General features: G+C 47.3%; 1 protein-coding gene and 1 long non-coding RNA gene across 4 annotated transcripts in view; one reads left to right on the top strand and one right to left on the bottom strand.

Annotated features, from left to right (window-relative positions):
• The window catches only part of LOC310757001 (cholesterol 7-desaturase nvd-like), a 24,253-nt gene extending 14,919 nt beyond the window's left edge, over positions 1–9,334 (top strand). For both annotated transcript variants that reach the window (XM_083602072.1, XM_083602073.1), the window contains exons 3-7: positions 2,057–2,235; positions 3,492–3,617; positions 4,045–4,164; positions 6,169–6,345; positions 8,525–9,334. In XM_083602072.1, the coding sequence (XP_083458198.1) occupies positions 2,057–2,235; positions 3,492–3,617; positions 4,045–4,164; positions 6,169–6,345; positions 8,525–8,686 (764 nt within the window). In that variant the 3' untranslated portion in view covers positions 8,687–9,334. The remainder of the gene's footprint in view (positions 1–2,056; positions 2,236–3,491; positions 3,618–4,044; positions 4,165–6,168; positions 6,346–8,524) is intronic.
• Positions 192–15,414, bottom strand: LOC310757373. Of its 2 annotated transcripts, none has more exons than XR_014545118.1 (3): positions 15,288–15,414; positions 2,930–3,061; positions 192–1,683 (listed from the first exon to the last, which is right to left on the bottom strand). It is a non-coding gene; the product is annotated as an uncharacterized lncRNA (long non-coding RNA). The 2 variants fall into 2 exon arrangements; XR_014545119.1 differs by having other exon boundaries at positions 2,930–3,044; positions 15,288–15,408.

Below are 15,414 nucleotides of genomic sequence, written 5' to 3'. Positions count from 1 at the left end.
TATAAATAATTTTCACAAAAGTTATGCTGACAAATCATTTTATTTCAAGGTTTGAACCGTATCTGCATATAAAGACAAAATGGAAAAAAAAAGATAAATATGCTGACCGAGGCTCGGAGGCCCGGCCCAAGTGGCCCACATGCCCCCCCCCCCGGGCTTGGGTGCGAGCTGCCATCGTGCCGCCACCGCCGCATGTGGAGGATCCTCCGTTCGCAACTGCAGCCACGAGCAGAGGATCCCGCCAACGTCTGTACGGCTCTTGGGCGGTGCCAGAGGCAAACCACTACGTACAACACATGCGCAGTGTCACATGCATGCGCTGTGCGTAGCAATGTCGCACATGGGCTTTACATAGCAGTTTGCCACTGGCGCCGCTGGAGCGCCATACGGATGGCAGTGGGATCCCTCCGCTGCCAGCAGGAGCCACTTACGGCAAGCTGGAGGACCCCCTCCCCGCCTTGCCATAAGCGGCTCCCACTTTGCCGCTTTACAGCGAGCTGAGGAGGGAGGGAGGGGGACGGACAGACGGGAGCCGTGGCTCCTGAGAGGACATAGCTTTGCCAGCGCCCCGGCAAGGCAGCATAGCTCCCCCCCTTCCGCCGACGGCTCGGGGTACTTGGGAGTCGTGGGGTGGGGGCGCAGAGGCGTAGGAAGGGGGGTGGACATTTGGCCGCGACTCCCAAGCCTACCCCAAGCTGTGATGTGGGGGGCTGACAAAAAAAATTCCACACCGGGTACCACCTGGGCTTGCTATGCCTCTGGAGGCAGGCAGACTCCAGAGGCCCCACGGGGTGCCCAGCCCCTATGGGCGGCTCGTGCTGCCCTAGGCGCCCACGCAGCTTCCTCCGCCACTGGAAGCAGGTACTTAAAAGGTGTCAGGAAGAAGGGTGATGAACAGGGGTGGGCGGTGGGCTCATGTTTCTACACACCAAACACTTCTTTTCTTTTCTTGAATTTGCATTTTATTTATTTGTTAACATTCTTATATTACATCGGTAAACGTTGTCATATTACGTTACAGGACTTGCTATAATATAATTTCCAACATGTATACATAAATTGTATACGAATTTTATATACCTAGAAGGAAAATGGAACGAACAAACACAAAAGAACAAAGAGAAAAAACAAAAACAAAATTTCCCCCCCAAATCATATACATCCCAACACAATAGACTCCCTGTCTTTCCCGTTGTATATTCCTTTTTTACAAATGAATGTACTCTTATTATTGTATATTTCTTTACATATTTCTAATACAGATATTTCTAATACATTTCTAATACATATTACGTATATTTCTAATACATTCCTATATCAATATGTCTCACTCCAGTCTCACTCCAACGTCAATCAAATGCTAGCACAGATAGCGAACCTTTACTGTATTTTTGAACATATGTTTTATATCTATCCCACTTTCCCATAAATTTTTGTTTTGAATTGCCTCTCAGGGTATTTGTTAACTGCGCCATTTCAGCAAATTCTTGTAGCAAATTCTCATGCCAGTCCGTTATTGTCGGGGCTTCTTGTTCCTTCCAAACACACCAAACACTCCTACGGACATGTCTGTGATGTCTCGATGATGCTGTTGATGAATGTGTTATGGGAAATGGAGAGAGGTCTTAAAAGCTCACGCACCCCAATGCTCAGAGTTCCTACTCTTGGTGTGTTTGAACCTTCCTGCAACAATTAAAGATCAGGTTTACCGGCCGCCATTTTGCTTCTTTAAGTTGGCTGGAGACTCCTTCTTTTGCTGACCAAAGGGACCTGCAGGGAGTGGCACCCTGACGGGCTGGACCATAGCTGTCAACTTTTCCCTTTTCTTGCGAGGAATCCTATTTGGAATAAGGGAATTTCCCTTAAAAAAGGGAAACGTTGACAGCTATGGGCTGGACAATGGAATAATCCGCACCCCAGGATTTTCCTTATCAGTTCGCAAGCACACTGGAAGCGCTGAACATGGATGTATAGCTTGGTTCATCTGAGCTCTCTGGCCTCCATCTGAATCAGGAGACACTGGGCTGCCTCTGATGCCCGCTCCCTCTCCCCGCAGTGCCCGAATTCGCCAAGATCAAGGTGTGGCCGTCGTGCGAGGTCAGCGACATGGTCCTGGTCTGGTACCACTGCGACGGCATCGACCCGACATGGCGAGTCCCTGACCGCGAGGAGTTCCTGCCGCGCCCATGCCCCTTCCGCGGCCTGACCGAACACTTTGTCAACGTGCACATTGAGGTGCTTGCGGGGGCAGAGCCAGGCAGGGCGCTGTGACAAGCCGGGGGTCCCGAGGGAGGGGGGTGGGCAGGCGTCACGGCATGATCTGATGGTGGCACTTGGTAAGGCTCAGTGGGAGGATTTGTGCGGGGTTGGAGAGTGTGTGGAGGGGAAGCCCATGCAGAGCAGAATAATAATAATAATAATAATAATAATAATAATAATAATAATAATAATAATAATAATAATAATAATAATAATAATAATAATAATAATAATATCTTTAAACCCTCCCCAGCCACTCTGGGCAGCTCCCAACAAAATATTAAAAACACGATAAAACTTCAAACATTAAAAACTTTCCTAAACAGGGCTGCCTTCAGATGTCTTCTAAAAGTCAGGTAGTTGTTTATTTCCTTGACATCTGATGGGAGGGCATTCCACAGGGTGGGTGCCACCACCGAGAAGGCCCTCTGCCTGGTTCCCTGTAACTTGGCTTCTCGCAGTGAGGGAACTGCCAAAAGGCCCTTGGCGCTGGACCTCAGTGTCCAGGCCGAGTGATGGGGGTGGAGACTCTCCTTCAGGGATACTGGGCTGTGGCTGTTAATGATAAAAACATATGACGGCAACTGTCTACTTTTGGAAAAGCACGCTCAAAATTGTCTTCTACAATTATGTTATAAAGTCCAGCAGGACTGAATTTTGGTTTTTTTACCTTTATTGTTGCACTGAACTGGCAATGGGAGATTTCCTTGAAGCTTGAAGTTATTTTATTCTGGACTGTTGGATTTGATTCCTTAATGGGTTGTCAACAGCCTGGAGATTTTTTCCTTTAAAATATAAAGTGCTATAGAAATGAAATTGTTATTATTGTTATTATTTATAATAATATCATTGGTGGAAAATAGCAAATAATAATAATAATAATAATAATAATAATAATAATAATAATAATAATAATTTCATTGGTAAAAAAGGGGGGGGACTGTTTAAGACCAAGCCAGCCCCTTGGAAGGGTCTCTGGAGGTTGTGGAGTCTCCTTCTTTGTTTTGAAGCAGAGGTTGAATGCCCATCTTGGATGCCATCCAGTTTTTGAACAGGGAAGGGTGGGGTATAAATTATTATTATTATTATTATTATTATTATTATTATTATTATTATTATTATTATTATTTGATGTTTGCGTGGGGGTTGGGCTGGATGACCTTTGGGGACCCCCTTCCAACTGGCAGAGGCTCCGCAAAGTTCCAGGCAGCTCTGTCCTTTCTCCATGCCAGGAGATCCCAGAGAACGGAGCAGATACGGCCCACCTCTCCTTCCTCCACCGCCACGCTTTCCTGAGTGGAGCCGACCTGCGCTACATGGACTCCCCTTTCTGGACTTTCTTCCGGCACCACTGGCAGGTAAAGGAGGCTCCCCCGGCGGGACCCAGCGTTTGAAGCACAAATATCATTCCTACATTGCCGGGGGTTGGACCAGATGACCTCTGGGGGACCATTCCCACTCGACAACTCTCTGATTCTATGAAAGGAGGGTTGGGGTTACCTTGGCCAAGTTGAACGCCAAAGTCAATAATTTCTAGCTCGGTTGCTAGAGGAAGAAAATGAGACTCCAAAACTCTGGGTGGTGGGTTCAAACTCCATGCTGGGCAAATGTTTCCTGCTTTGAGCGGGGTTGGGCTGGATGACCCTTGCAGGTCCCACCCAGTAGCTCAGTCGGAAGAGCATAAGACTCTGTATCTCAGGGTCAAGATTCCTGTCTCGCAGGGGGTTGGGCCAGATCACTCTCCCAACTTGGCAATTCTATGACTCTACCATTTTTCTACCGCAGGCAGATTGGCACCCTGATCCGGAGCCCAACACGCACTGTTCCCGCTTGCAGCTGAAGCACAACATCACTCTCTTCGGAAAGCACTTCAGCTTCATGGACCTGAGAGTTTCCGCCTGGCAGGTACAGTCTGTGGCGAGGAGAGGCTGTAAGAGGATGGTTTGTAGGCTGTGTTCTTTCTCGACTTTTTCTAGGGTCACCTGGTTCAGCCCCACCCCCTGCATGGCAGGAATCTTTGGCCCAAGGTGGGATTTGAACCCATGACCCAGAAATTAAGTATCCTAGAACCATAGGATTGTAGAGCTGGAGGGGATCCCAGGGACATCTAGCCCAACCGGAATCCCAGCTATTACATCCCAGAAGGGAGATGAAGACCCAGAACAAAATTGGGTCATAGCTTTTAAACACATTGCCTGACCCCTTAGCCAAAGACCACCTGAAAGCATCATAGAAGCATCACAGAAAGAGGCGGAGAAATGTGAGTGTGTGACTTGTCTCTTGTCATGGATTTGTGGAGTGGTCTTCTCTTCCAACCCCCAGCAAGGCAGCTGCCCCATACAGGGATCGAAACGGCAACCGTGGCGTTATGTACTGAGTTGAATAGGATCCAAAAGGCAGCAGTCTGATTGGTCCTAGAACAAGAGGATCCAAAAGGCAGCAGTCTGATTGGTCCTAGAACAATAGGATTCAGAATGCAGCAATCTGATTGGTCCTAGAACAATGCAGCAGTATGATTGGTTGGCAGGAACTACCCAATCATGCTCCAGATAGAAGTGAATCCACAACCTGATTGGCTTACAGTAGAATTCCGGAATTAGCCAATCATGTGCAGCCCATTGTGTAAATAATGTATATAAAGCAGATACTTTGAGGGGACTTTCATTCCTCCTCACCACTATGAGCTGAATAAAGAGCATGAAATCACTTTGCGACTCTGAGTATATTTCACGTGGCGTTCTCAGCATCATGCTGCGTGCCGAGACCCCGCGACCACCCCATCGTTGATGAATAAGACACAAGGACACAGATATTAGGTTAATGTTATTGGGCAAATTTAGACCACAACTTTATTGGTTACAGAAGGTGAGCGGTATTGGCTTAGGCATTGGAACTGACCTGACTATATGACAGCATCTTAAAAAGCAGAGACATCACCTTGTCAACAAAGGTCCGTATAGTTAAAGCTCTGGTTTCCCCAGTAGTGATGTATGGAAGTGAGAGCTGGACCATAAAGAAGGCTGATTGCCAAAGAATGGATGCTTTTGAATTCTGGTGCTGGAGGAGACTCTTGAGAGTCCCATGGACTGCAAGAAGATCAAACGTATCCATTCTTAAGGAAATCAGCCCTGAGTGCTCACTGGAAGGACAGATTGTGAAGCTGAGGCTCCAATACTTTGGCCACCTCAAGAGAAGAGAAGACTCCCTGGAAAACACCCTGATGCTGGGAAAGATGGAGGGCACAAGGAGAAGGGGACGACAGAGGATGAGATGGTTGGATGGTGTTCTTGAAGCTACCAGCATGAGTTTGACTAAACTGCGGGAGGCAGAGGAAGACAGGAGTGCCTGGCGTGCTCTGGTCCAGGGGGTCACAAAGAGTCCTAAACGACTAAACAACAATCACATTTTTTTTGAGTATTAAATTCTCACATCTTATCTATTTTACATTGTAGGAGTTACTTCAGTCCTGCTAGTGATTTTAAGTTTTTACAGCTGTCTTTTAAATACTCAGTAAATTTACTCCAATTGTCCTGGAATCTCTGGTCGTCCTGGTTCCGGATCCTTCCTGTCAATTTGGCCAATTCCGCGTAGTCTGTCATTTTCGACTGCCACTCCCCAATGGTAGGAACTTCTTGTGATTTCCCGTTTTGAGGCAGCAAAGTCCTTGCAGCGGCTGTGGCATACATGAATAGTCTGTGGTCCTTTATCTTAATCTCCTTTCCCATCAGACCAAGCAAAAAAGCCTCTGGTCTTTGGGGGAAGGCATATTTTAATATTTTCTTTAGTTCATTATAGATTGGCTCCTAGAATTTCTTCACTTTATCCCAAGTCCACCACATATGATAAGCTTGACAGTCCATGGCATTGCCTCCAAGCTGGTTGACAGTCTCTCTCTCTCGCCCCCTGCAGGTGGGGCCCAGTTTGGTCTTCCTCGTCCTTCGGTTTCCCCTCCTGGGCCAAGGAATCATCGTCCAAAGCGTCACCCCCGTGGAGCCCCTCATGCAGCAGGTGATCCACCGAATATACTTCCAGAAGAACGTTCCCGCCTTCATCCCCAAGATGGTCCTCCGGGCAGAGTGCAGCCAGGTAGGGAGTCCCAGCAGGGGGCACCCAAGCAGTGGGTGGGGGGAGACTGAGACCTTCCCATGGGCTGGAAAGCCAGCCAGACCTGCGCCCCTGACGAAGGGGGCAGGCAACATCAGAAACACAGGGAAGAGAATCGCCAAATGGCACCTTCAACCTGGGTGATGGTCGGCCCTGAAGAATGTTGAGGCACAATTTGTTTTTGCAGTGAAATTTATACTAACAATAATCTCAGATATATAAGCGAATTGCCAAATGCCACCTTAAGCATCGGTAACAGTGGCCAACATGGAATGTCTAGGTGCCTTTTAAAATAATTGATTGTTATTAGTATTACAGTCAAACCTCGGTTGTTGAATGTACAGTGGTACCTCGGGATACAGACACTTCAGGTTAAGGTAAAGGTAAAGTTACCCCTGCCCGTACGGGCCAGTTGTGACCGACTCTAGGGTTGTGCGCTCATCTCACTCTAGAGGCCGAGAGCGGGCGCCGTCCGAGGACACTTCCGGGTCACGTGGCCAGCGTGATGAAGCTGCACTGGCGAGCCAGCACCAGAGCAGCACACGGAAACTGCCGTTTACCTTCCCGCTATAAAGCGATACCTATTTATCTACTTGCACTTAGGGGTGCTTTCGAACTGCTAGGTGGGCAGGAGCTGGGACCGAACGACGGGAGCTCACCCCGCCGCGATCAGCAAGTCCTAGGCACTGAAGTTTTACCCACAGCGCCACCCGCGTCCCTACACTTCAGGTTACAGACTCCGCTAATCCAGAAATAGTACCTTGGGTTAAGAACTTTGCTTCAGGATGAGAACAGAAATGGTGTGGTGGCAGCTGGAGGCCCCATTAGCTAAAGTGGTACCTCAGGTTAAGAACAGTTTCAGGTTAAGAACAGACCTCCAGAACGAATTAAGTTCTTATCCCGAGGTACCACTGTACAGTCAAACCTTGGTTGTCGAATGTAATCCATTCCGGAAGACTGTTCGACTTCCGAAACAAAAACCGAGGATCAAAGGGCGGGTGGCAAAGTCAATGGAGGAAAAAAGGAGTTCGAAAATCATTCGAAAACTAGAGCAGTTACTTCTTGGTTTTTGGCATTCTGGAGCTGAAACTTTCTAAAACGGAGGCGTTTGGGAGCCGAGATTTGACTGTATTATTAATAATAATTTCCACTGTTAGAAACTCATATACATAAGTGAGTCGCCAAATGGCACCTTAAACCTGGGTGACGGCTTACACTGTGGAATGTTTAGGCACATTTTTTTTGCTATTATTATTATTATTATTATTGATCCGGGGGGGGGCAGCCATATGGAGATGTAATGCGCCAACCTGGCACCCTGAGATTTCGGCGTGGTTGCAAGTGGGCCTGCGCCTGTGGTAAAACGCAGCTGGTGGATTTTGAACTCTGGGTGCAGGGCAAAGTCTATCAAAGGCAGGGCAAAGTCTATCAAAAGAACTCCTGCACTCCATCCCCGTTCCCTGCCAGCTGCATCTTAGTGCAGGTTTTGTGCTTCTCTCCACGCTCTGTCTCAGTTCAGGGGACCGCATGCAGATTCTTATATCAGGGAAACCTCCAACTGTAGAATGAGAAGCGACGCCGAGGGTCATTAACCACTTGCAATGCAGGAAGATGCCGCTGTCCCTTACGGCGATTGAATCTGCAACCTTGGCATTATAGATGCCATGCTCTCGCCAATTGAGCTATCCATAATAAAATAATGATAATAATAATTTACTACTTATACCCCACTCATCTGGCCAGGCCTCCCCAGCCACTGGGTGGCTTCCAACATGATATTAATGTCAAACATTAAAAACTTCCCTAAACAGGGCTGCCTTCAGATGTCTTCTAAAACTCAGATAGTTGTTTATTTCCTTGACATCTGAAGGGAGGGCGTTCCACAGGGAAGGTGCCACCACCGAGAAGGCCCTCTGCCTGGTTCCCTGTAACCTCACTTCTTGCAGTGAGGCAACCACCAGAAGGCCCTCAGCGCTGGACCTCAGTGTCCTGGCTGAATGGTGGGGTATTCTTGTTGTCCTGTTCCTGTTGCAGGGGTTTGGACCCCCGAGGTCCCTTCCAACTCTACAATCCTATGACTGATCTGCAGACGCCTGTCCCTCTACTGCCGTGATCGTTGCAGTGGAGTGACTTTTCTTTCTTTGTTGGTCTCCTTTTTCAGTTTGAGCGGGACGTCATGATATGGAACCACAAACAATACCTCTCCAAACCGCTTCTGGTGAAGGAAGATGGGGCGATCCAGAGGCACCGTCGTTGGTTCTCCCAGTTCTACGGCGAAAAGAGCCCGAAGATTACCAGCCAAAAGGAGAGCCTGGACTGGTGACTGACAGAAGCCCCCTTTCCCCCTCTGGGTCTTTTTTCCTCCTGTCAAGGGGATCCAAGAAGTCACCACCCGCGAGTCGCACTTGGGTGACCCTGTTCAGGGAAATCTTTAGTGTGTGATGTTGTGCTTTTAAAATTTATTATGGCAGCTGCCCAGAGTGGCTGGGGCAGCCCAGTCAGATGGGCGGCATATAAATAATAAATTATTATTATTATTATTACTATTACTATGCCCGGGGACTGTCGCTCTTTGGCCAAGCAAGCCTTGAAGAAATGCAAATCCTGATCTGGTCCACACGTGAAGCTCTTTTGCTGGCCGCCCCGAAGAAATGTGGATCCTGATTTTCTCCGAAAAGATGGACTGCAACCAGTTGTTGCCCCTGAAAAATGTGGCTCTTTTGGCCCGCAAGACTTTGGGTGGTATGGAATATTGCAGATGCTGATATTGCGCAGTTTGAACAGACTGGATGCATAAAAACTGAGTCCTTTGGGAATGAAGCATTGTCCCGACCCAAACTTTGACTTACAGAACTTTCTTTAAAAACGTAACAAAAGCATCAAAGAGATATTCAAAATATCCGTATAATATCTTGTGCTGTCCAGCATGGGCTCCGCATCTTACAAATAAAATAAACTTATAATCAGAGCGGGCAAACATAGCTCTTTCTCTCACACAGGCTTCATTGCCAGCATTCTGGCATTTCAGCCCCCAAGGCTGTGCTCCTGAAAAGCCATTTACATTGAATCATAGAATTGTAGAGTTGGAAGGGACACCAAGAGTCATCTAGTCCAGCCCCCTGCAAAGCAGGAATCTCAGCTTAAAGCATCCATGACGGATGGCCATCCAACCTCTGCTTTAAAGAAACCCCAATGAAGGGAAGTTGTTACTCCATGGAGTTTGAGAACAGAGAAAGAGCCATCACCCTTCCAAGTTAGCAGATTTGCAATATGATAACCTCACATGTGATCTAAGGTTATACACTCACCTCTTACCTCCTTGAGAACAACAACCAGTTCATTTGTCAACTGGTTAAAACTCAGAGATGACTTTTCTTGCTTTTAATATAACCCCATGGAAAATCTCTGTTAAACCTTTTCACCAACACACAGGCATTCCCATTTCAGTGTGAGTTAAACCAATTATACCTAACGTGAAAACCCCTTTGCTTGGTGGAAAGGGCTCCTTCCTTCAAAGCAGCAAGGGGAGAGTTGCACCCTCTGGCAGGGAGTGCAAATGCACCTCTTCTGGGACGCTGGGTGTTTGCACCCCGTGGCGGCTGTGGAAGGAGAGGGCTCCCAAGGGGCATGTCACAGCACTTCCACAAGCTTCCTGACTCCCCCACCCTGAAATGGAGACTTTAATTTCCCGGCAAAGGTAGAGCACGAAACTCTGAATCTCAGGGTTGTGGGTTTGAGTCCCAAGTTGGGCAAAAGATTTCTGCATTGGAGGGGGTTGGACTAGATGACCCTCGGGTACCTTCCAACTTGATGAGTCTAGGATTTGCAGCCTCCTGATGTTTCCAGTTGAGGAATTGAATGGTGTACTGCTCCAAAGCTGTGGTGCGTGGATGTAGATCCCTAGCAGCGAGCGGGAGGTGCAAGATGTCAGGGAATGGCTGGACAAAGAGAAGAAGAAGAAGTAGAAGAAGAAGAGGAGGAGGAGGAGTTTGGACTTGATATCCCGCTTTTCACTCCCCTTAAGGAGTCTCAAAGCTGCTAACAATCTCCTTTCCCTTCCTCCCCCACAACAAACACTCTGTGAGGTGAGTGGGGCTGAGAGACGTCAGAGAAGTGTGACTAGTCCAAGGTCACCCAGCAGCTGCATGTGGAGGAGCGGGAAGCGAACCTGGTTCACCAGATTATGAGTCCACCGCTCTTAGCCACTACACCACACTGGCTCCCAGGAGTGGTGGGAGCCCCCAGCCAGGGAACCCCCAAGGGAAACCCCAGAAGAGCCTGGGGATTGGTGATGGAACACCAAGGAGAGGTCAGAGGGAGAAGTGTGGGAAGTGTGTGTCGGATGCTGAAGGGGCAACAGGGCTTAGTGAGCAGGGAGAGCCAGGGACAGAGAGCAGTTCAGACTCTGAGGCTGAAGCAAAGGAGGGGGATCAAGAGACTGCAGAAAAATCCCAGGGATCTCCCTCTCCGGCTGAGAAAAGCTCCCTTTCCTGTTCAAGAACATGCAGAAGTGATTATTGTTTATATTGATTGGACATATCGGAAGCATTTTAATTTCTATAATTTATCTTTCCCATTGTCTCTTTGAAGCTCTTTTCTGTTTCTTCTTAGTTTTTTCTTTTCCCCCCTCTTTCTTTACTTTTACTTTTCCTCTATGTTTTCATTTCATTTCATTTATTTCATTGAACTGCCCTGAGACCTCTGGGTTTAGGGCGGTATATTAATTCAACAAATAAATAATAGATGAAAACTTAGATTAACGTTGGCTAAAAAAAGAGATTTGGTATTAAGTTTTGTATTTCTCTTTATAAACTCTAATAAAATTGGTTAAAAAAAATAAAAAATGTGCAGGATAATGAGGGCAGAACAGAGACCAGAACCATAGAAACATAGACAGCTACCCGTCTCCTCTTCTGATTCTACTCTACGACAGGAATTAATTTCATCACTAACCTTGACTCCAACAGCCAAATTTCTCAGCAACCTATTCCACACATCTTTTCCAAAGAGGGGTTTAACTTAGTCCCAATTAGCCGAAATGAAAAGGGGATCTGGACCTGCCAAGGCAGATACGGAGGTTGGCTTGTCGGCAGAGAGCTTCAAGAGAGGGTTGCCATATCGAAGAGCAAAAAAGAGGACAGCTCGAGCTACTGCCAGCCTGAGCGGAGGCAGGACCCCAGCTCTTTCCTGATCTTTGCCTCTCTGCTGTGGCGAGTCTGCTTCTAGGGCACAGCGCCCTCCCGAGCTTGCATATGCCCCCCCAATTAAAAACCCCAAACCCGGACATTTCCTTTAAAATGTAAAAATCCACCTGGATGGGCATGTTGGCCCCCAAAAGAGGACATGTCTGGGTTTTCCCGGACATATGGCAACTCGGCTTTAAGACCCAGCGCCATTTCCTTCCCTCCTGTTTCGGAGCCTTCTTGCTCCGGCAGTGACAGGACCGGGCTCCACAGTGGCTGCGGGTTCTCAATTCCCCCCGAATTGTCTCAGGGGGCTTTGGGGGACACTGCAGCCCCAGTTGCCCCCCTCCTCTCTGTCGGTGCCTTTTCTGATCATGGGAAAGCGATTGCCATGGCTGGCAGCGGAAATGGAAATCCACTGACCCTTATCTCGAGTTTAGGCCATGCTTGGCATAACTGGCCTTGTTGTTGCAACTGTGGACACATTTTTTGGCCTAAGCGATTGCGAATGCATCTTGCAGTTTGGCGGTGGGGACGTCCTTCTGCAGAGTTAGCAGGCCAAAGTCAGCTGTGTACGTGAGGTGATGGATTCAGAGTCTTGCCACCTCTGAATTATAACACTCAACTATGGCATAACAGTCAAGTATGGCGCTCCTGAGTTGTGCCTCTTGGGTATCAGATACATGTTCTGTGTAAGCAGAGTGGCATGACGTCTGCAGAGGAGGACACTGTGTTGTGCCTTTCTTGTGGAGCACAGTGCTGACCTTTAAAACCCTAAATGGCCTTGGCCCAGTATATCTGAAGGAGCGTCTCCACCCCCATCGTTCTGCCCGGACACTCAGGTCTGCGTTTATATGCAAGTGGTTCGTATGCTGCGAGTTTGTATAAGTCTTCAATCCAATCGTAGAAGGGAGCCACATTTTTATTTTTCCAATTCATCAGTATCAGTCTTTTTGCTGTGGTCAGGGCAGGGAGAGTCCACTCGTATTGACCTTTTGTAAGGTTCCATCAACCAGCCATCAACATATATATAAATCTTTGTTATTGGCAAACGAATTTGATATACAGGTATCGAGGGAGGGTTGGAATAAAGAATTTGAGATCTCAGTTTCGATCACACAGTGGGAAACTGTTTTAACTGCTATAACAAGGGTGTCTCTGGACCTTAAACTGAGGCTCATAGACAAAAAAATATATATTTAGAGTATACTGGATCCCATTACATTTGTTTAAAAAAGGGCTATCAAAGGTATCTAACTGCTGGAGATGCAATAGGGATAATGCTTCTCTAAAACATATGTTTTTTCATTATCCTATATTGAAAGATTTTTGGCAGAAGGTAACTGAAATATTAACAGAACTGTATGGGACAACTGTAGTGATCAGGTGGGACATAGCAATCCCACCTGATCACTACAGACAACCTTACATTTACAGAGCAAAATATCCTCTTGAATTATATACCCAGCACTTGGAACCTTATATAAAAAGGGGTGTGGTTTTTTTAAACTTTGGCTCCAAACTTTTGTGTCCGGAATTTTCACTTTTGGAAATGTGGCAGCCCTAATATAAGCAAGGCTCCCCTTCAGTGCTGCCTGCACAGTTGCCTGTGTCTTGGGAGGAGAAGAAAGGGGAAAAGGGGAGAGACATACACAGTGAGACAGACAGAACATGGGCACCTCTGTACATGTGCAGAGAGGAAGAAAGTGCCCAGCCACACAAAACACAGCAAGAGAGAATTACCACCCACATACAGATTCCGTGCATTTCTGTGGAGTCAAGATCCAATCCTGGAGAATTAAAACCGATCTTCCTTGTGGATTTTTATGCAGCGTACCTTGCAAACTGCTATCAAACTGGAGATCGTACTGATATGTTCTCCATCCAACAAATCACACATCCGGCGCTTGCCAGCGCTGCAATAAGCACAATGGGAATCTGAGACATGAATTGGTATGGAACCAAATGGTTATTACGTATAAGGGATTTTCCTCCCAGAACAACCACTGTATTAGAAGCAACCTCTCTGTCAATGGTGGTGTTGATCAACGCTGGATCTGTGATTTTAATGAAAGGCTTGCAGCTAAGGGGCCTTTAACTGGATGGCTTTTTTGGGCAAAGAGGATGTGTCTCATTTAGCAGCCATGCAAGTTAGAGACTGTCCATTTCTGGCTGAGTAGAGCTTTTCCTTTTGTGCAAGGCACACACAGCTGTGGCAGCTATTGATTGACAGCATGTCCCTTTCTCCAAATTCCAGAGGTGCCTAAAGGCATAAAATAATGGAGACCCCCACCAGAGATATTTCCAGGCTGCAAATGGAAGAGGAATACACGGACCCTCCATTTGTTTTATCAAATATTTTGTATGCATGTCTCAGTGTAAACAGTGGGCTTGATGGTGGATTAAGTGTTTCTGCCTTGCAAAACTCTGTGATTGACATCCCACTTGTTTTTGTAAATAAGTTAGGAAGAAATGTTAAAGATGCACACATGCAGATATCAAAACTGAGGCCACAGAGAGAGAGATTGGCGTACAGTCCGGATATCACAAAACAGAGCAAGAGTTGAAAAATCTCATGTTGTTGTTGGGAGTTTTTCCTTTGTCGTATGTGTGTGTGTGTTTACTGTCATACCTAAGGTTAAATATGCTTCGAGTTGAGCACATTCGAGTTGCACTCCTTGGCAACCCGGAAGTAACGGAGCCCGTTACTTCCGGGTTTCGCTGCTTGCACATGCGCAGACGCTCAAAATGACATCACGCGCATGCGCAGAAGCGGCGAAAAGCGATGTGCGCGTGCGCAGACGTGCCATCGCTAGTTACGTTTACCTCTAGATGCGAACGGGGCTCTGGAACGGATCCCGTTTGTATCTAGAGGTACCACTGTACTATATTTTAGGTGCTTTATAGATGATAAAAATAACTCCTCATAACTCAGTGTTTGTTCTCTTTTCCTGAGTTTCACTCAAAGCAAGTCCCTTTGATTTCGGTGGGATTTACGGGCAAGTGTAAATAGGGGCTTCCTCTGCATGCAAAGACAGGCCCAGTGGATCGAGCAGATGAGACCAAGTGTGGTAAAGGTAAAGGGACCCCTGACCGTTAGGTCCAGTCATGACCGACTCTGGGGTTGCCAGTGCTCATCTTGCTTTATTGGCCGAGGGAGCCGGCGTACAGCTTCCGGGTCATGTGGCCAGCATGACTAAGCCGCTTCTGGTGAACCAGAGCAGCGCACGGAAACGCCGTTTACCTTCCCGCCGGAGCGGTACCTATTTATCTACTTGCACTTTGATGTGCTTTCGAACTGCTAGGTTGGCAGGAGCAGGGACCGAGCAACGGGAGCTCACCCCCTCGCGGGGATTCGAACTGCCGATCTTCTGATTGGCAAGCCCTAGGCTCTGCGGTTTAACCCACAGCGCCACCCGCGTCCCTTAGGGACTGGTAACTTGATGCTTTTAAAAAAAGAAAAGAAAAAAGAGGAAAGCTAAGAGTCCCAGGAAGTTCTGTTTCCCTCCTGGTCGAAACCATCCCCTTTCCATTTTGCCAAGAGAAAGCCCGAGTGTGCTGTTCTATTTATTCATATATTTAGTTATTTCACAACATGTATACGTACATCACTTGATTAAAAAACAAAAAACTCCAAGTGGTTTGCAAAAAGAACTTTTTTTAAAAATAAATAAATATCCATGCATCTGATGGAATGGCAATGCGCCCACCGAGTGTCACAAAAGTGACCAGTTTACTCACCTGGGTGACTGAGATCCTTGATCCGTGGCTTTTTCCATGCTGCAAAGGCTGGATCATTTCAGTGGTGGAAGCAGACTGTTTTGTGCCTGTCTCTTTGCTCAGATAGCTCTGATCCCCCTCGAATGGG

Source organism: Podarcis filfolensis, assembly GCF_964270895.1.
Source record: "Podarcis filfolensis genome assembly, chromosome: 2".
NCBI classification, from domain to species: domain Eukaryota; kingdom Metazoa; phylum Chordata; class Lepidosauria; order Squamata; family Lacertidae; genus Podarcis; species Podarcis filfolensis.
The sequence above is the reverse complement of the archived record's forward strand: the minus strand, read 5'-3'. Positions and strand labels throughout refer to the sequence as shown.